The sequence below is a fragment of the Hipposideros armiger genome, unplaced genomic scaffold (assembly GCF_001890085.2).
Source record: "Hipposideros armiger isolate ML-2016 unplaced genomic scaffold, ASM189008v1 scaffold_1169, whole genome shotgun sequence".
Classification (NCBI taxonomy): Eukaryota; Metazoa; Chordata; class Mammalia; order Chiroptera; family Hipposideridae; genus Hipposideros; species Hipposideros armiger.
This window is the reverse complement of record NW_017732519.1, coordinates 349,215-371,544: the sequence shown is the minus strand read 5'-3', so window position 1 is coordinate 371,544 and position 22,330 is coordinate 349,215. Positions and strand designations below refer to the sequence as shown.

The 22,330-nt window shown below is 35.0% G+C and overlaps 1 protein-coding gene across 3 annotated transcripts in view; it reads right to left on the bottom strand.

Moving 5' to 3' along the window:
* Positions 1-22,330, bottom strand: part of LOC109376678 (pecanex-like protein 1) — a 122,264-nt gene that overhangs the window by 56,557 nt on the left and 43,377 nt on the right. For all 3 annotated transcript variants that reach the window (XM_019632752.1, XM_019632753.1, XM_019632751.1), the window contains exons 4-6: positions 21,072-21,117; positions 19,982-20,071; positions 11,188-12,897 (exon numbers count right to left, since the gene is read on the bottom strand). In XM_019632752.1, coding sequence (XP_019488297.1) covers positions 11,188-12,897; positions 19,982-20,071; positions 21,072-21,117 — 1,846 coding nt within the window. The remainder of the gene's footprint in view (positions 1-11,187; positions 12,898-19,981; positions 20,072-21,071; positions 21,118-22,330) is intronic.

Genomic DNA, 22,330 nt, shown 5'->3' with positions numbered 1-22,330 from the left:
ATATTAGGCAATGAATAAAAGCTCCAGAATAAAGAAACAAAGTAAATTAGCCATAATCTATGTGGTTGTAAATATTAAGGTTCTGAACATCAAAAGCTAGTCATAAAACGTGTATGTTCCTTGAATTCCTGTTTCCAAAATCCTTCAACAACAAAAAGCCTGTCATTTTTGCAGAAACTGTTAGGAAAACTATTCCTGGAGGGTTGTACTCTACCTTAAGCTAATAATTAAAGAGAATTAATCTTTTCTTTACAGTACAATTACATATCAAAACTACCAGTTTGAAAAAAGTAGCAACTATTTTACAACACAGCAAAAGGAAAGGTAGAAATTTAGGTCTATAACTGTCAGCTATCAATGGCATCACTGACATGCAATCTTACGAATTAACATTTCCAATATAAATGACAGAAAAATAGAGTTGGTCTTGGTCTTTTCTTACCACTTATTTAGTATTTTACACATTCTGACTTACACTGTTAGTTATCTTTCTATGTGTCTCCCCAACTAAGAGTAAACGCTAAGAGTATATGATCACATTATTCCTATTAATCTCCAGATTCCAGAGAACACTCAGAAGTGTCTTGAACATAGTACACACAAACAACAAATATTTGGTGGATCCACTCCTGAGCATGACAAAATGATCCCTATGAATTTCTAATCACAGACTCCCAGTTATTTCTATGACCTTTTTGATTACAGATCTTTCTATCCTATGTTTTTAAAAATAAATCTAATACACTAAAGCTTTTCTCCTTCCCCAAACTGTAATGATTTCTTTTCATTCCAGCTCATTAACTAGAGTTCTAAAAAAAAAAATCACAATTAGGTTGATAAATATAGACATAAATGTAGAACTCTTAATATTATTATAAAATTTTTAAATTTTTGACTTTGTCTTTATCTCTAGTAACTGGAAAGGGCCTGCAAAACCTACCTATGAGGCTAGATTAAATTTTTTTTAAACTTTTAAAAATAATTCTGAAACAGGATATTCTGACAAGTATAAAATATTCATGCAAATTTTCTTTGTGGGGAAATTGATGATTCACTCTCAATCCTTGGAGACATATACTTTACCAAGATGCTTTTTAGATTGTCAATTACTTAAACTATTCATTAAAGTTTAAAATAAGTTAGAAGATTTTACTAGTATTTATGTAGTAATTATAATTAAAGCATTCTCACACGTATTCCATTTCTTTTTGACAAATTTTTCAAGTTTTGCATGACCATGCAATCCTGTATTTACATTAACATGAAATGCAATTAAAAAGGTGGTTTTATTAGTCTTTCCTAATTCCTCACTGCTAAATTTTATCTTATTTCATCCATGATAAAGTCAACCTATTTAATATTTAAGATACATACAATCTTTGTACTGAAAATATCTTGAAACCTCAACAATATCTACATGCTGACTACTAGAACACTACTTTCCAAAAATTCTACTGTGAACCCTTTGCAAATAAATTTCACACCACATCATTATTTGAATGGTGATGTATTTAAAATCCTACAAAAACATGGAGAAATCCTACATAACTGGCTGGTGTTAGAACACAGTTCTTTAATATTCCACCAGGAAGGGGGGAAAAAACTAATTTGTCTAATTTGTTTGGTGAATGCGATCTAGCAGACTCATTTGTGGCAAAGAATGGAAGGATTTATAAAGACTGAAAAGAGAAGATTAGAAAGAGGATTAAGAAATATCAATAGGGACTAGAAACTCAAAGATGTCTATGGCAAGTAGTCAAAGGGCAAAGAGTTTAGAAAACACAAAATAGAAAAAGTAAAATGAAATGCTGAGCTCTTTCTGCAGATTGGGACTATACCTCAAATAGATCAGCAGAAGGAAAAGTTATTTCAGGGAGCAAAGGACAAGAGGTAGAAGGGAAATAGAAGAGGAGGGCTCACAAAAAGCAAAGGTGCCCAGGAAAGGCTTCTAGACCACATGTCTTTTGATTGATGCCTTCTCATTTTTATATTTTAAATACTGGTTTAACTAATTCATGCTATTTTTTACAGAAGTATGTATTACTGCAGAATTAATTAGGAACATGACCTATGAAAATGAAGTTCCTGATTGTAATGTAAAATTCAGAAGAATCCCAGAGGAATATAAAATAAAGAAATAGTTTTTGCTCCTCTCAAGTACAAGATTTTAACAAGCGAAGGGGCTTCTCTTCCAATCTACCATGCATTCAAAAGCAGCTATTTCATCAAATGCTTTCCCTTTTGAATTTCAAATTAAAATATAGGGAAATAATTTGGATAATGGTGCTTTTGAACACAAAGATTAATAAAAGTATATGGTATAACATATGCACTGCTCAAGCAAGCACATAGAGTATTTTTGCCTATATTTATATACTTAAAATAAAGCACAACTTTTTTTTTTTTTTTAGCTGAGCCATCCTGCTACCTGTTGGCAGCTCAGCGGCTGCTCAGCTCGGGTTGGACTCGAACAAAGTACAAATCTTTTGAACAGATTTTTATATTTCTAATTCAAGATATAGACTCATTAGATTTGACACAACTGAGAATAAAACACTTACTAAAATTTTAATGAAAAATTATTCCTTATATTATAAATATATGCTTTCTTAATTAGCATACTGGAAAAAAATTAAAATATTTTTGTTCAGTAACTATAGAAGCTGTGAAATTCTATATAGATGTACATATATATATATATATATATATATATATAAAATTGGCCATACTTTACCATAAATTAAAATTTTTAGTTTAATGTCATTTACTAGGTCTGGTGATTATGAAATAGACACCAATTTTTAAGCAATGAAAAATAAAAAAATATATTTTAGTGAAATAAAACAATCAAACTGGCTTAAAGTTGAGGTCAGTTATCTGTTATTCCTCAACAAGCTTACCACTCAGTCCATATGTGTTCATATTAAACGCTGTCAAGATGTTGGGGAAAGATGTTACATTAATATTATTAATTTGGAGTAGGGAAAAAAATGAAAAGCTGACTTAAGGCCTTACATTTCTAAAACTACCCTAAAGTGATTTCTCTATTTAAAATTGTCTAAACCAAGCTGATCATTTTGTTTAGTAGTGCAACATAAGGCATGCACAATGCAATAGGCTCACGGTCACATGCAGAAAAAGCCTAAAGAGCTTAAAAGTACAGGAGAGAAACTGGAAGAAAAAGAAACACAAAGGTTTTTAAATGCTTTCTTGGGACGGACAGAACAGGTTAAAACGTCTGTTACATGCATGCTAAGCTTGGTGGAATTTTAAGATACCGTACCTTAGGGGAGATCCGACGAGCAATGTAGGAGGGGTAGGGTTACTCCCTGCATTGTGCCGGCGCCGCACTGCCTGGCGCCTAAATGTGCTGCGTTCACGGCGAAATGACACCGCCTCCTCGCTGGCCTGTGCTGCTGCATTAAGACAGACTTAGGTCAAATAGGAGCCTAGGTCAGAGATGGAAATAGCAGCTGCGCCTGTCTCTCCCTGACTTCCCACCCTCGAAGGTAAAGGAAACTTGTCTAATTGAACCAAATGGTTTTCATATATACACTGTTACTCATATCAATACAAAAAAGTATGAGTCCTTTATTTAAAGAGAATTGTTTCTTTAAAAATAATGTTTTTGATCACCATCTTCTCTTCAACCTTAATTTCCTATTTTAAGATCTCTGTTGTTATACATTTTTTTTTCAAGTTTCATTTATTTAGTCCCATATTCCCCTATTCCCGCTTTAATTAAGTCGGCCTTGAAAGTACAGTATTCGTTAGTTCCGACTAGCGGAATGGAGCATTAGTTTCTGACTCTCATGAGGACAGTAAAAGCAGCAATGACAGTGCCTCATTTCTGATGCTGAGGAGTAGGCCGTGAGCTTATCTCATTCTTTCGTGGGCTGCGACTTTGGCAGCGTTGATGAAACACCACTGACTGCTAGGGGGCACTAGTTTAGATGTTCAATTCAAGCCACCATGAACACCTATTAACCGTGAAGTAGTTTGCTGCTATCAAACTTTACTCCAATCTATGCCCCAGCAATGATGCCGTCAACATTACGAAGCAAGTATCAGCAAAAAAGTATAGAAACTCATAATTTAATCCAAAAGCAATAAATTTAGAACAAATTAAAGCCAATACACAATGAGAAAATCACAACAATGGCTTAACAGAATTACTACATAAAATTTTACAAAACCATACTGACTGATTTGAGTTTCCTAAATAAACAAAATGTTGTCTATCCATTTGAATTTAAAACAATTTTTTCTTAGTGATATAAATATTTTAAGAATCATTTTGATTTTTACACAGGTTATTTTGAAACTAAATATGAATGAAGTCAACTTAGTACAGAAATATTCTTTCCAAACACATGAAAATTCATTTTTTTAGTAAGTATGAAATGGATTACAAAATCAAGAATGTCATATTTAGATCTCAATTCTATTACAGGCCTTCTTGACCTTTTAAAAGCATTACTAATTCTCAAATCATTCTTCTGCTTAGCAATAGACACTTCCTCCCATTTGGATGTTGATTTTAATAAAGCATCCTTTTAAATGTTTACATTTATCCCCTCCCCAGACTACACCAGTAAATATTCTTTGCATAATTAATCCACTGTGATTAGAAATTTATGGACTACCTCCAAAAGACATAGGCTTTTTTGTCTTTAGGTATTACCGTATTTCCCCATGTATAAGATGCCCACATGTATAAGATGCACCTTAATTTTGGGGCCTGAAATTTGAAAAAAAATGTATTACATAAAGTTATTGAACTCAAATTTTATTCATCATAAAATTCATACAACTCCTCATCACTGTCACAACTCCCAACCATTAGCTTGTCCTCATCTGTGTCTGATGACGAATCACTGTCTTCATATATTGCCTTGTCCTCAGTTCCATCTATGGCATTTGATATGCCACACTTCTTAAATGACTTGACAACCATCTACAACCACTGTATAAGACGCACCCAGTTTTTAGACCCCAAATTTTTCAAAAATGGGTGCGTCTTATACATGGGGAAATACGGTATTTTCTTCTATTGAAGGAGTGACAAGCACAGAATTTTTTCACCTATTTGGCAAGCTTCTTTGGTAAAAAGTGTAAGTCAGGGCCGGCCGAGTGGCTAAGATGATTAAGAGCTCGCTCAAGAGTGCACACTCTGAGCAATAGCGGTTCGATTCCTGGCCCGAGCTGAGCTGCTGCTGAGCTGCCAACAGGTGACAGAATGGCTCAGCTAAAAAAAAGTATAAGTCACAAACTATCAGACACTTATTTATGTTACCTATTTCTTTTTAAGAAGGAACTTCAGATAATTCAGTTCTTTACTTTTGACATAAGTTTAAACACTTACTGGGTGCCTAAGGGCAATTCATGCACAAGGCACAGATATCCTAAGACATTTTAGACAGCTGTGATCTGATCTACGCATATTCTTAAAGATCAAAAAGAAACCAATCCACAAGACACACCTCTGACTTCAGGAGTTACTTCCCATTTATCTCAATGAATTAAGGAAAATCCTACACATTCTACAGTAATTATTTTTGTACAACTATTTATATTCATATGGGAGTATTAAAACAATACTTTTATTTATCAGTTTATTTTACTCTAAATGAAAACATGGAAAGTATTAAAGGCACTAAAATACATTCAGGATGGCTGGGATGCACAAAAGCAAAATTTGGTAAGGTAGGATGTGAGGGTTGTCCATACTCTTCCTGAAAAATTGGAAAGTTTGAGCATAAATATGTACAGAATAAGATGCCACTTAAAAATGATGTCAATTATATAGCTGATTGCTTAGTGAAAGGAGTCATAGGTAATAAGTTACTTTCTTGTTATATACTCCTATGGCTGGCATCTTGTGATAGCTCAAGTGCTATTAAATGAATTAAGAAAAATTTAGAAGAAACTGCTCAAGAAAGGTGTTATTTTCAGTGGGGAGTGTTTAATGTAGGAAAAAGGGAGTATATTTGGGAAGATCATGAAAATGAAAATGTGTGTTTTGGTACCTCAAACAGATTAGAAGCAAATGCTAGTAGGAAATGAGACCTTAAAAAAAAGACAAAAATATGAAATAAGTATGTATATATCTCACAAAATTAAAAGATATACGCAAATATTCTGAAATATACTGAAATAGTCTTCAAAGTAAAAATATTTTACTTAAGAATAAAGTTACTATATGAAGAAATAAACATTTAAATGATTTTGCAAAAAAATTTAAAAAGAAATATTTTAGTCTAGGTATGAAATCCATTTTATCTAAACATCTTTTCCCTTTCTTATCTTCCATGTCAGCCAAGGATGATGCTAATATCAGCATGCAAAGATTTAGTTCTAACATAGAAACAAATAGTTTCAAAAGTGCCATTTTCTGCAAGGCCAAAGAACAAGAATCTACTGCACAACTTTCTAAGCATTCATTCTGAATTAAAATAATTTCCATCTGTGAAACACTGTAAAGGACTACTCTACCTTTTGACAAGTAAACCAACAAACAACAGCAAACAACAAAATTATTAGCTGTGACTTGAGTTAAAGAGAATTTGCATATCCTTATTGGTATTTTCCACAATTTCAGGTAGCCAAACAAATACAGTTGCATAGATGAAATGCTTTCAAATAATTAAATGACATGCTGGAGTCATAATTCACACAGAACCGTTCCTAAAAGATATAGTTTAAGGATCACTTACTTTCATAGGTGGTTCCTAATCTTTTTAAGTCCTTTAGGAATAGGATGAAAGATATCAATCCTCTCCCAGAAAACTGCACTCAAAAACAACTGTGCATGTATTTTCAGGAGATCACATAATAATGGGTCATTAATGAAGAGTATATATTGAAGTGACATATATTTGAAAAGAGAAACTTCCTTACAAATGATTAAAAGGCATCAGTATCTTTGTTTTCATAATAAATCTACAATTTACAAGGTACTTTTATGCATCTAAGCTCATTAGAATCTGATAGTTAACTGCGAGACAAGCCTAGACATTTATTATTCCTGTTTTACAATGGAGAAAATTGAGGCACAGATTTAATGGCTTGCCAGAGTATCCAGTTAGTAATTGGAGGTGTAACCTCTATTAAAGTGTAACCATTTTATTCTTTATCTAGAACCACACTGCTGCCAGAAAAAAAAATACTGTAATGTCTGTTCCTACCACACAAAATCAGGTATTAGGCTGGTTTGGGGGATTCTATATACAAACCCCTATTTGCCCATCAGTAAAATACCTCTTTCCTTGATACTTTTTAAGAGAAGATAATTTTTCCAAGTAACTGAAGCATTCAAACCTGTTTACTACACTTAATGAACATCGTTCTATGTGGTTTTATGTCTTTCCTCCCAGTTTAGACTAATAAAATCTTTCCTTAATAAACTGGTGTCAGTCACATATACATTTACTACTGTATTATACCATAATTTAGCATTAAGTTATGATACTATGATATCCTTGAACAATTAAAATTAAAAAGACAATCTGCTCCTGCTTTGAGTCATACAGTTATTCCAGCTTCTCCTTTAGTGTTAACCATTTCTTTCTTCTGCTGTCATTACTTTTGCCTCTATAAGCACCCTTCACTGCCTACTAATTGGTTTCTTCTAATTTGCATGTTGAGTGGGAGATCAGAAAATTACTTTATTGGAATTTAGAGTCCCTCTATTTAGTAAAGTACAAAGGCTTCAATTTACATGTTTTTATCTATGCAGTGGTCTTCATTTTTTCTTCCTAATATTTAATGATACCTAGTTTCAAAATAACCAACCTCTATTTAAATGTATGGCATAAACCCTTATTATTTATCAAAAAAGATTTGACTTTTAGCTGAATAAAATCATATACCTTTAACAAAAGATTCTCTTTGGTTCCCAATACAAAAATATTATAGTTGTATCCTATTTTCATACAGAATAGTAACCTAAACATTACACTGAAAATAATTTTCTCAAACAGAAAAACTGGGGTTAAGAAATTAAAAGAAAAACAAAAAATAATAGAGTGAATATAAACCTTTCCATTCTGGTTGTTCTTTACAATCTGTTGAATCATGCAGTAAGTTAAGTTTAAATAACCCAAAAGAAAAAATTTTTCAAAGTAATGCAGGCTAGAAAAATAACACTTTTCTATCATACATAACTTGTCTGTATCTTTTTATTCTTAAAAATTAGTCAAACTATTGAAGACATGCTTTACAATTATAAAAAATTATGCAGCACAAGAGCGCAACAACAGAAAACATCTTAGTTTATATCTAAAACTTGTTTCCTATCTAAGCAATTGCAGAACATTATTGATGAAATCCAATTTTAACCAAAATAATTAATGATAAGTTATATAAAGTTACTTGTTATGTGACTATCAAAAGATGTTATATGACATATTGCTACCTAAATAAGATTAAAATCCATATTACTATATTAGACGTTATAAAAGTTTTTTTGTTGGCATTACGTAAGAAATTAGGAATTCAGATATTATTTTTATTTTTACTATTGTTGACTTTCACAATGACACAATTAGAATATCTCTAATTCACTCTATATTTCATAATTTTCTTCTACTTTAAGAACAGGATACATTTGAGTAGCATAATAAACTGCCCTGTATAATAGAAACAGCAGCACGCGTTTTCTATGTGCCAGGCACTGTTCTAAGCATTTTACATTTACTAACTCCTTTAATACACAACAACTCTATGAGATAGATACTGTTATCAACACAATGAAATATCAGGAAGCCGAGGCTTAAAGAAGATAAGTAGCTTTCCGAGAGCCGTGACTACAGAGGGCGTATGACTCCAAGTCACTGTTACATTAACTCCTATTTTAGAGTAGCATTTTATATTAGTACTTCCTAAATTCAATCCTTCTACACTACCAACACCATTCAGCTTAAAAATAAAACAAAAAGAAATCGATGGAGAACTAATCAAAACTTCCCAATTTATTTGGATAAAATATATTTATGGTTTATGCAGAGGCATATGAATGGTCAAGCAGTAGCCTGTTTTGTTGACACATTTCAGAAGTATAGTATGTAAGGCAGACTAGATAGCCCAGAAAACTTTCCCCTAAATTGCAAGAACTGTTAACAATTTAAAATAAATTGTTACCAAGTATCTGAGATGCTATGTAATTTTTAAATAATAAGAATCAAAACATCCAAACCTATGTAACTTGACTAACCACTGACACCCCAATAAACTTTAATTTAAAAAAATCAAAACATCCCCTCCCACTACGCCTAATTTTCCAAAAACCCCAAACAAACCCATAATAAAATATGATCAAAACCACCAAATATAAATCCTCAACACAATTAAGCAGTTTAGTTATGCTCGTATTTTGATTCTAAACACAATGCTCAAATAAAAACAGCCCCTACAGTGCCTTCCTTTAGTCAACAATGTTTACCAGCCCACAGATTATTACATTTATGTACTCTATCAAAGTGCATGGAAATATTTGGTTCAGTATTTGTTTATTAACAATCAGTGGTTTATGTGTTTGTTTTTTAAAAATAAGAACACAAAAAAATAAAAGCTGGAATCTGGAAAAATAAGAGCTCATATTAGTCAAAGGTCTTCACTGAAAGTATTTAAGACCTTCCCTGTAACTTTTCCCAAAAACAGAACACTTCACATTCCCTGTGAAAAGGAAATGACATTTTAAAATTACAAAGACTTAAAAATTTACTATAGCTCTTGAACAATTTTTTTAGTATTTAAATTTCAACAATATGTAGAACAGCAATATTTTTCTATCATAGCATGTTCACTAAAATTAAGCTATATTTTAAAACCCAGTAGGTTCTTGAATGTCATGAAAGTATCTGATACCATTTATGTGAGAAGTCACTGAAAGCATTTCAGAGCTTTTATAAATAACAGAATGATATCCACATCAAAGACTCAAGAGAATTTAATTATATTGTCACCAAGTGTTTACAGTCACTTCAGATACAACTAGTTCTCAATATTTACATTTGATAGACTATTTTCTTCCTTAGGTACTAAACATCATTTTTTCACATTCCTATTAAAAAATAATTTTTGTTAGAAACTGTACCAAAAGAAAACAAGAGAATGTTCACCACAATACAGACTTTTGAAATTACAATTCTTTGAGAGAAAAAGCATGTTCCTTATGTTTCAAAATGTGAAAGCAAAAAATTCAGCTTAACTTTTAATGAGAGACCGAATGTTATTACACCAACAGACTAAAAGCTTTAAAACTAAAAATACAAGCTTGAATAAAGGGAATGGAGGTGGAAGACAAAAAAGTTACAGTGCTGGCAACAGAAAACTTAATTCTTCTCACTCAAGAACCAGATTCCATAGTAACCAGAACAGAACAAACAAACTACTCTGAGCAGGAGGAAATAGCAAGAAACAACTCTGAAATAAACATAATTGCCAAACATACTAATAATATAAAATCACCTATCAAATTTTGGTCAATTTCCCATAAACCTGAAATAAATAAGCTATTGCTTTAACCAAAACACCATCACTATTATCACAGGGCGCATCATACATCCATTGATGGATACTAAATGCCAATATAAATTACAAACATCGATTTAATAAACCTTAAGAAAAGTGTGAGGTTATAGAAAAAATAAATTGTTAATGACTAAAACCTGAGTAAGCAAAAAATAAAACCAAAGAAACAGACATAAAAGAGTTTTCAAAGTACACAGTCAGAGTTATCGTAATATTTGGGAAAATCTTATGTAACAGGTTGCGCGATCTCATTCTGAAAATTCAGTGGCACACAGTATGTAAGAGATGACCAAACATGGTTTGGTGCCCTAATAAAATTCTACCTTTTGTTGTTGCTATTGCTATACAAAGGAGGAAGAGGACGAATTTTTGTTATTCCTGGGTAAAATATTAACAGGTGGCAACTGGCTTAGAAACAAGTGAATGCCATGAAGAACAAATTGATATATTCAAAGAATACAATTGAAAAATATTTTCTTGGTGTTCATATAAAAACCTCTAAGAGAACCATCTCCTTCGTGGAAGAAAGTCTATTTTAATAACAGAGTGGGAAGGGGGATATTAACCCAAGGCATAGTTTAATGAGCACTATTCTAATCAGTATAGCAATAACTGCAGTGACTTGGGAGAAATCTCTTCCTGTAATTTACTCACCTCCACTGGCTGCATCTTGTTCTTCTTCACCTTCAGGAAATGCAACCTGGCTTGGCAAGCTATTCCTAGATCGAGTGACCGTCTCTAGCTGGGAAGCCCGTCCCAATAAAGACAGCTCATCTAGCACCTCTCCCTCTTTGGCCTCGAGATCTGATTTTGAAGTGGTTAAGGGTTTTATACTTTCAGGTGCCGTGAGCCTGTTGGAGTCATTCAAACATGCTACTGTGCCACTGTCCAAGCTCAGGACTCGGGCTCGAGTCTTGGCACTATTTGTGCTGGAAGTCCGACGTGTTGCCCGCTTTTTGCCAGTTCCTTCAGGACCCAAATGAGATTTGTGTGTGTGCCCAGAGTCAGTACCCCTCTCTTTAGGGACATGTTTGGTCTTTAGAGCACTGTATCGGCCCTCAGGAGACTGACACGAATGCGAAGTGGTGCTAGAAGAGCTATCGCTGCTGAAGTGGTGAGCAGATTGAACACTCGATGCTCTGCTCAAGTCGCTTTGGTCACTAGAGTCCTCATCATGACAGAATATAGCACTGTGGGGCTTGGTACCTGAAACACCTCGGAAGGAAACATAGTCCCTATGCCGACTTGAATCAAAACTGCTGGCCCGTTTTTTCCCTGTCCGCCTCCTGCCTGACTTATGGGCAGAGGCTGTCCGGTGGATTAAGCTAGAGGATTTGGGTCGAACGTCCCCTTCCTTTTGCTTCCCACCAATGTCTTTCCCAACTTCTGAGTCCACGGAAACAGCGGGCTTATCACTCTGCTCCTCTTTGTTTTCAGCAGTTTGCCCAAGTGATCCGTCCCCCTGCGAAGTAAATTCATTTGCATGGGGATTTTTATTGGCTTCTTCAGATGCAGAGGTGCTGAGACCTCTCTGATTGTGCGTGTCATTGGAGGTATTGGAATCCTTAGCATCTTGAACCCCACTATTTGTACTCACTTCCAAAGCAGTCTTTTCACTACTAGTCCTTTTGTCACTGGTACAGCTACTCTTGTCCTCTGGGTCAGCACAGCCCTCTTTTTTCCTACCGCTTTTCTTTCCTGCTTTAGGAGACTCCTCATGCTCTGACAAGATGCTCTCTATGTGAGTTGAGCTGGTCTGTTCACTCTTATAGCTGCTGACAGTGCTGTTTGTATCACGGTCCGTTCCACTGCAGTAACTCTCTGTTGACCCACTACTCCGTGTGCTTAGGCTCCTCAAGCTGTCCATGCTTTTCTCCGCTTTCAAAGGTTTGCTCTTCCCACTTTTTGTAGGTGGCTGAGAATGACTGTTTTTCAGCTCACCAACAAGCTGGAATTCCCCAGATAAACAAGAATTTTCCACCAATGATTCTTTGGATCCAGAATGAGGCTTGGAAGATTCTAACTCACTAACTGGATCTAACCCACGTCTTTGCTGATACAGCGGGAAGTCATTCAGGGAAGTATCTGGAAAAGCCACAGCAGAGCTAGAAGTCCGTGGTACACCGCGCGGCCGGTGATCTTTCCTGTAAGAATGTGAATGTAAAGGAACAAGAGAAGCTACTTCTGTGTCACAGGCGCTGGACAGAGATTGATCGACATGGTGGTGATGGCTGTGACTTGTCTGGCTCACTTTGTCATTGCAATCCCGTGGTAAGTCCTGTCCACAAGAGGATAAGGAAGGCTGAATGGAGATGAAGGAATCATTGGAGACCAGACGGAAGAGCTTCCGATCAGCTGCCAAATCTGTTTCAAACACATATTTGGAAATGTTAACACAAATCTATGATCTGCTTTTCTACCATTTAACAATGGAAAGAATTCGCAGCATAGAGTAAATCAAGTATAAACAATTTCTCAAGTAGTTCACTGAATAACAGTTGGCTAGTTATTCCAAAGAGCTGGTTTCTATTTCACAGCTGCACAAAGAAAGCATTCTACTGACTAGAGTGAACTAATAGCCTCAGAAAAGGTTCTACAGACTAACAATAGAACAAGAGGCAACAAAGGATTATATTTAAAATGGACCTGGATTTTTATGTGAGTTCTGTCTCTAACTTACTAACTGGGTAACCTTGGGTTATCTTTCTCAGCCTCTGTTTTCTCATGTGTAAAATGCAGTATCAATGCAGTACGTTGGTACCATGGAATAACTGAGTTATGGCATACATTGTTTAGCATAGTGCCCGACACAACTAATGGTAACTATCATTATTTTACTTCACTAACACAATACAAAAATCTTTTTGAAAAACTAATGATTATTTTACAAATCAACAAAAACCTAGTCATCAGAAACAGGAAAAAAAAATCAAAAGCTGACCAATGCTTAAACAAGGTATGACATAATGAATAATGATACAAGATATCTTGATGTTCATAATGATTGAAAAGATTAAAACAATAATTACGAGGCAAAATACTGCATTTTCTTGTTTCATCGTTGATACAACAATTACAAAATGCTTCGTGAAAAAAATACATATCCCCTTATTTTCATCTGTAAGACTATACCTTTAACCCTCCATTTAGGGCAGTGATTAGTGACTTGATTTACCACATATACTATATATGCAGACATAAATAAATCCATCTACCTACCTACCAACATAATTTATCTTGAAATATAGCTTGACAACCAAACAACAGCTGATTTTTATACACTTTTTTGACAGATAAGGATGGTTGAATCTGCTGTTAGTTCAACAAAAAGAAATATTCTTATTTATCATAACTGCGTAGAAAAAATAGAATAGATTCTGTAGTTAAGTCAGACTCTTCCCAGTAGAATCTCAACAATAAAAGCATACATTTCTCTCCGAGATTAACATATAATAAGAATTAGAAATGTTTATGTACTTTTAAAAAATATAAATCTAGATTAGATCTAAATAATTAAAAACTTACACAGTCTCTAGAATATACCATATAAACTGTGATTTACAAATGACCTATTAGGCTTTATCTTACGTTTTAAAGTCATTTGTCCAAAACAGCTGTCACTATACTTGAGTTCCTGTATTCTATAAATACCAAAATTTAAAAGTTAGCACTCTACTCACTTTTTTATAGTATGAAATTATAGTTATTTCTAAAAACTCTCTATATATCTCTAATAAGGAACTACAGAATGGTATGCTATCATATTTCAAGGTTATGAATTTTATAGAATAAAAACTGAACAAGTAGCTGAAAATCACTAATTCTAATACATAACAAAAGACTTTTTAGGGCCAGCCAAGTGGCTCAGTTGGTTAAGAGCGCGAGCTCTGAGCAACAGGGTCACCGGTTCGATTCCCACATGGGCCAGTGAGCTGCGCCAGAGCTGAGCTGCCAACAGGTGGTAGGATGGCTCAGCATGTGCTTTTAACAACAAGGTTGCCAGTTGGACTCCCGCATGAGATGGTGGCTACACCCACCCGCAACTAAGATTGAACACAGCACCTTGAACTGAGCGGCCACAAACTGCCGGGCAGCCGGATGGCGCCTGGACTTGGAGCTGAGCTAGCTGCGCCCTCCACAGCTAAGACTGAAGGACGACAACTTGGCTGGTCCCCTCCCCAATTCCCCAATAAAATCTTAAAAAAAAAACCCAAAAAGACTTTTAAAAAAAATGCTAACAACCAAAACCAACTCTCTTCTAAGACATTAATAAAGCAGAAATTTCAATTTTTTATTTTAAAAGACACAGCCAAACTTGCTTTAATACCTGTGCACTTTTTTCAATGTTGCTAAATAAGTATACCATAAAAAGTTTAACTTCAGGTGGTTTTAGGAAATTTTCAAATAAATATGCTTTCTTAAACATTTTTCTTACTGGTAGCAATGTAGTCAAAGGAAAGCTCAAATCAATACACAGAAATACAATTTTTCATATAATTCAATTTTTTTCCAGTGATTGTAATAGTGGTGTCGAGGATAAGAAAGGCATGTTCACATACTGCTCATGGCAGTGCAAACTGGTTAGTTAACCTTCTGTAAAGCAGTCTGGCAACATAGCCAAAAGTCATTCAAAAGTATAGTCACCATGATCAGTAATCTATTTCTAGAAATTGCTGCTGAAGAATAAAATCAGATATGTATACATGGTTTTATCAAAAAAAAGTTCTTCTCAGGTTGTTATAAAACTTTTTAAAACACAAAGAGTATAAAAATCTCCAATGAAAACAAAGGTTGAATAAATTATGATGTCTATTAATAACATCAAGCAGACCATAAAAATGTTTTCAAAGATTATGTAACAATATGAGAAAATATCTAAGTGAAAAAGATGGTACTATGTAAAAAGTATTATGCCAATCTGTAAGAGTTGCAAAGAATACTAGGGTATATGTGCATGTTTGTAGGAATGTTAAAAGTAACACACCATATTTAGCCATAAAAGGAATAAAGTTCTAATACATGCAACAACATGCCAAGTGAAAGAAGCCAGACACAAAAAGTCACTTATTATATAATTCTATTTACATGAAATGTCCAAAATAGGCAAATACATAGAGATAAAAAATAGATTAGTGGTTGCCAGGAGCTGGGTGAAGAAAAAGAAATGGGAAATATTATGGGTCTGGGTTTCCTTTTAGGGGTAATGCAAATGTTCTGGAATTAGATAGTGGTGATGGGTGCATAACCTTGTGAATATACTAAAAACCACTAAATTGTATACTTTAGAAGGGTGAATTTTATGGTATGTGAATTATATCACAAGGAAAAAAATTTTTTTAAAGTGATACACCAAAAACATACTAACAACAGTACCTCAGTGGCAGAAGTGTGCATTATTCTCTTCTTCATACTTACCTGTATTTTCTAAAATTAATGTATATTACTTTTATAAACAAAAATTATATTTTCCTCCTCTCTTCTGAATCATCCCCATCAATTATAAAAAACAAGCTGTTATTTCTCCCACATATTCTTACAAAATCTAAATCTCCTTTATCCTCACTTCCCCTACTCTCACCTTATATCTCTGATACCCTTTACCTAAATTCAAAAGAACAGTCTATATTCACTTTCAGTTCTCCTCTAATTCTCTATTACACATATTCTAATCCCACTCCAGTAAGATGCTTATCAAGGTCATCAACAGCCTCTACTCTGTTAAACCCAATGGTCAAGTCTCAGTCTCATATTTCTTGACCCATCAGCAACAGATGACAAAACCGATCATGTCACTCTCTCTGAAACACTGGCTATCACCCTCTTGGTTTGCCTTCTACCTCACCAGTGGTTATACGCAGTCTTCTGGACTTATTAAACTGGAGTGGCTCCAACCTCAGTCCTTGGAAGTTTTCATTTTTCTGTCTACATTCTCTTTTGTGTAGAAAACTCATCCATTTTTCTGGCCCCATGATAACTAAAATTCAGAAATACTTATATCTAGTTCCCTATCTTCTCCCCAGCACCAGTACTCCTATGGGGATGGGCTCAAGTTCTGATCTTGAGTAGGGAAGACATGAGTGAGGCTGGGGAAGGGAACTGTAGATATCACTTCTCAGAAGTGAAAATGGAGAGCACACATCCCCACAAGCTCAGTTTTCTCCCAAAATCCTGAATCGTGTTGATAAAACCAGTGGCAGCTAATCAACTAACTGCTAACCAACTGGCTAAAGGTCATTGTCATATAAATCCAAACCATCCAGAGAATCAAAAGAGCTCCAACTGACATTTAAGCGCGAATGAACAATTGCCACTAGGTGGTGCCAAACCATAGCCAAGACTAACATAGATTTGGATCAGGGATCCAGGCCACCTAAACTCCCAGCTGGCAAACCATGCAGGCTTGCCCTGTTAGTTTATTAACTTCATGAAAACACAACCCCACAGCTAACATGACTGAATTTTTTTTTTTGCATTTACACACTGAAAACGCCTAAATTTAAAACCTCAACCCAAACTTCTTACCTGAAATCCAGACCTAATTATCTAGTAATTATTGCTGCTTAGAGGTGTAACAGCATCTCATACCAGATATGCCCAGACTGAACCCCCTGTCCTCCTCCTCCTCCTTGCCCTCCCTAGCCCTACTGCTGCTTCTCAGTCTTCCCCCTTCCAGTTAACAGGGACTTCATCCTCCTCACTGCTTAACCCAAACACCTTAGGAGTCACCCACAACTACTGTTTCTCACACACGATATATCCAAATCCATCCACATCAACATATCCTCTCAATATCTTCTACACACACTGTCAGATTACTTCTCACTACCCTAATCTGTATCCTGGATTATTACAATAATCTGCTAACTGAGCTCCCTGCTTCAGCCTTTGCTCCCTTTTAATATATTCTCAACATAGGAGTCAAGTGATTCTGCTAAAATATAACACACATCATGACACTCTTCTGCTCCAAAACCTTCAGCAGTTCCTCATCTCACTGGAAATTAGAACCAAAATCTTTAAAATGGCTTACAAAACTATATAATTTGTCCCCTCACTTACTCCACAGCAGCCACACTACTTCTCAAGCCTGACATGACTGTTCCTACTTTAGGACTTTTGCCTGTGCTGTTATCTCTGCTTGGAAGGAGCCCCCAACTCCCCAATATCCCGATAGCTTACTCCTTCACCTCCTTTAGAGCTTTGCTCTCAGTGAGGCTTTCCCTCGACCACTCTATTTAAACTTACAATTCCATATGAAAGTAGTAATAGTACAGCATTAAAAGCATAATTCAAAACTAGATTTCAATTACAGGACTGCCACTTTGTAGCTGTGTGACTTTGGGCAAGTTTCTTATAACTTCTCTCTAAGCCATAGGTTCATCTGTAAAATGAGAATAATAATAGTATTAACATCAAATGTTTACATCAAAGATTAACTGGGTGAATGTGTATAAAGTGCTTAAAAGAAGACCTAAACCAGGGCTTTACAAACCAAGGCCCATGGAGCCAAATCGGACATCTGCCTGTTTCTGTAAATAAAGTTTTAGTGTAACACAGCCATGCCCACTCATGTATGTGTTATTTATGGTCCCTTTCACTCTACAACAGCAGAGTCGAGTAGTTGTAAGAGACACCATATGGCCTACAAAGCTATCTGACCATTTATAGAAAAAGTGTGTTGACCCCTAACCTACATAGTAGCAGCATGTACTCAGTGGATGTTAGACATAATTATCTATGTCAATGTGTATCTTTGTGAAGGTTCGGTGTGTATTTAATTCCTAACCTACCACACTACAAAATTCTTGACTGGACATGGTACTTTCCAGATATAAAATATATGTGACTGCTAAATGCAATGGCACTAGACCCTCTAAGATTACCTACTTTTTGAGACATTTTGATAATGACATGTTACAAAACGGGATACTATAATTCTCAAACTGATCAGTTCACCTTTACTTTTTATAAGAAAATAGTTTCCACATCATACAGTATGTTTAGGGGTTTTTTAGCGGGGAGGGATAGGTTGGCAGGGGTAGTCCACAAAAGCAAATAAACAATGGTGGGGTACTACAATTCAACACAGGCCGAGTTACAGTGATAAACTTAAAACTTGAAGTACCAGTAACAAAATATGCTTGTAAGAACTGGACCTGGGTAAAACATTAAATGAATGGGGAAATGTCATAATTTAGTGATCTATTTGTAACTTCATAAATAAGTACAGGAAATTTATCGGCCTGCCTGCCTACCAAACATCACCCACAAGCTAATAAAAACAACAGGCTGGGAATAGGAAGACAATTATCTGTCTCACCGATTATATAACATGGGATAATCTCTACTAGAAAACAGGGATGACATACCCATCCATTCATGCTCGAAAATTAAAAATCAAATGGGAGGGCCGGCCAACTGGCGCGTTGGTTAAGAGCTGGCTTGGGACGCCATCTCTGAGCATCAGAGCCCCAGTTCTGATCCCACATGAGGGCCTGTGACACTGCCCTCTACAGCTAAGATGGTGAACAACAGCTAGAGCTGGAGCTGGGCTGCTATGAATCGCCGGTGACAGCGTAGGCTGTAGCTCCTGTTGTACTGGGCTGCCATAAACTACTATGTGGGGCTGGCAGCCAGCGTGTGCGGCCAGCAGCCGGTATAAGCTGCCAAGAGCTGCTGTGAGCGGCAGTCCAGAGGCCGGCAAGCGACTGCCTCATCCGGGAAGGGAACAATGATAATACCAACATGGGCCAGTGAAGCAATGTCCTCCACAACTAGACTGAAGAACAAAAGGACAGCAACTTGTCTGTTTCCCTTCCCCAGAGCTGCTCCCCTCCACCAATAAAAATCTTTAAAAAAAAAAATAATCAAATGTGAAAATATGGCAGTTCTTGAAAAACAAACAAAAAAAAAACCCCAAAAAAATCCAAAATATTCATTTATAATGGAGTTGAACAGAAGAGAAAAAAATCATTGAAAGCCAATATTTCTATTAAAAATCTGCTATAAGAGGCAGCATGTTGGAGGCACACATTCAGTTTCTCAGAAACTCCAACAGCAAGTTATTTCTCTGTTAAAACATATTGTTGGGCAAGATATGAAGCAGTTGCATTTAGAGCTCATACTGGATGGAAAATAACACACCAGGTTATCAATAAGCTCTGACCAACTAGAGGAATAGCAGATTCTTATCTCCCATCTCATACTCACAGCATATGCTCATGAAGTTTTTTTCTCCATGTTTAATTGGCAGAACATGTATAATTGAATTCCAGAAACATCAAAATACTTATAACACTATTATTGTTATCCTAGTAAATAATTTTATTTTAATGTTTCTTAAAAATACCTTATTAATTATTATAAACCTCTGCCAAAATATAAGCTGCATATTCTACAAACTGGTCACCACAATATACCATATCACTGTGAAGTATAATGTTCTTACCTTGTTCTTCACTTCCTTCCTTACAAAGACTAGAGCTCTGGCCCAGGCTTAAGCTGATATCGTCAGAAGTCTTAGCAGTGTCTGTATCGCCTACAAAGTTAAAAGAAACATGAGAAGTCATTATATTAAAAGAAAAGACTGTATACTGCAGCATAACAAGGATATCAAGGAATATAGTAGATATCTTCTATACTATTGTAGTTTACCATATACTACATCTACTAAAACAGTTTTTGTATATCAAGGATTATAATAATGGAAGATGCATTGAACTAATGGGAAGTATCACAGACTATCAGATCTCATAATTATTCTCATAGCACTATAAATCAAATAATATGGAAAGCTTCATATTGTTAGCTATTAAAACTACTTCTTTAAAATGAAGTTTTTAAAAAGAAATGAAGGGGTGATCAGTTAGCTCAGTCGGTTAGAGCATGGTGCTGATAACACCAAGGTTGCTGGTTCGATCCCCGCATGGGCCACTGTGAGCTGCACCCTCCTTGAAAGAGTCAACTATGCCACTGTAGCACGAAAGCAATGTGTAACCAATGACCACAGCTGTTCCCCAATAAAATTAAAAAAAGAAGAAAAAAAAGAAACAAAAACTATGTAATAACTTGAAACAACATAAATTTCTTTCCCAGGGCAAATTAGTAAGCTAAAATATTACAGGGTAAAAATAATATGAATTTATCTGAAATAGATGTACAGAAAAACACTTTTCCTTTTTTTAGTGTCTCATTTGCACCCAATTTAACAGTTTCACAATAAATTACTCAGTTTTCCACAAACCTCACCAAAATCCATGAAAGTATTTTCCTTCAGAGCGAGGAACTTTCTTACAGATTAAAATTTACAATTTATGCAATGTAATGCAAATGTTCAAATACATTTGTGAAATTTGGATGATGAAAAGGGGACACAATTTAAATCCAGTAATCTTTAATACAAGATATATGATTTTATCTACAAAAAGCTTTCAAGAATGATTTTTCATTACATGTGAATTAAACAGTACTCAGTTATCTTTATTACAACCAAAAATGAAACAGAAAGTCAGTCAACTTTCAAGTTAGATCATGCTGACCTTTAATAGTTGCAGCTGTTCCAAGACGAGAGGAACCAGATCCAATCTGAAAACATGACATGAATTAATAAGACTAATTAAAATGCTAGCTATGTCATTATCAATATACACTAGCAAGATAATCAAACAAAATTATCATATTATCAAAACATGCTATCAGTCACTTTTATCAACATTTAAAGATACCCTTTAGGCATTTTACATCAGGGCCACACACAACCTGTTTGATGTAGCACATACTGTGAATATTTTACAGGTATGCTGGGACACTGACTCACCGAATCCCTCTGTATGCTCAGGATTGATGGAGCCCCCAGGATGGGATTCCTCCAACCTCAAGCAATCCATGTCATATAATTATTATCATTTTTTATATTGTATCATGACATGTTCGTGTTGCAAACAAAAGCAAAATTAGGTGATGAGTCTATCTGAAATAAATTTAGACTCATCAGGACATATAACAGAAAGGTTTGGAGGACAAAACAATATGTGCCACAGAGAGCAACCTAAATCTTCAACTGTCAAATTGTTAATGAATCAATATGTACTTTCCTCAGTTCAAGGCAAAAAAGTAAGTACTTCTTTGGAGACCGCTATAACACATTCAGCAAGAATTAAAAACCAAGGCATCCATGAAAAATGAATGTTTAGCACAAACTATATACACAGAAAACTAAAATCTACTGAACTTTTAGCACTTGTATTAATAATGTGTAACACTTCCCTAAAATTTCACAACCATCATTTATTATACTTTTATAAAAATTATACAAACAAATACCACAAAATCCGTGAACACATTAAGGAAACAAAATATAACATGACAGTTACTAAATCAACAAGTCTTAGTAATTAGTAACTCTTTCTATAATCTATTTTCAAGGGATTCAAGAAGAAAACAGTCAAACTAACTTAACATCTTAGAATAAAATTAAGAACATTCAAATAATACTTTGTGTTTTATCAAATCTTTCCTTTCATTGATTCAACTGAAGTATACCATAAGAAATTTGCTCAAAATATAGGTTAATACTGACTTTGAAGGGACTTGAGGGACTTTCTAGATCTGGATGCTAATTAAATGCATACATATATATATATACCGTATTTGCCGGCGTATAAGACGATTTTTTGGCCCTGAAAAATATGCCTCCAAGTGGGGGGTCGTCTTATACACCAGGTACACTTCAGATAGACTGCCCATAGTGCTTGCCCCGTGCCATAGTGGCCTCCCGATGCCCGCCCACTTCATTCCA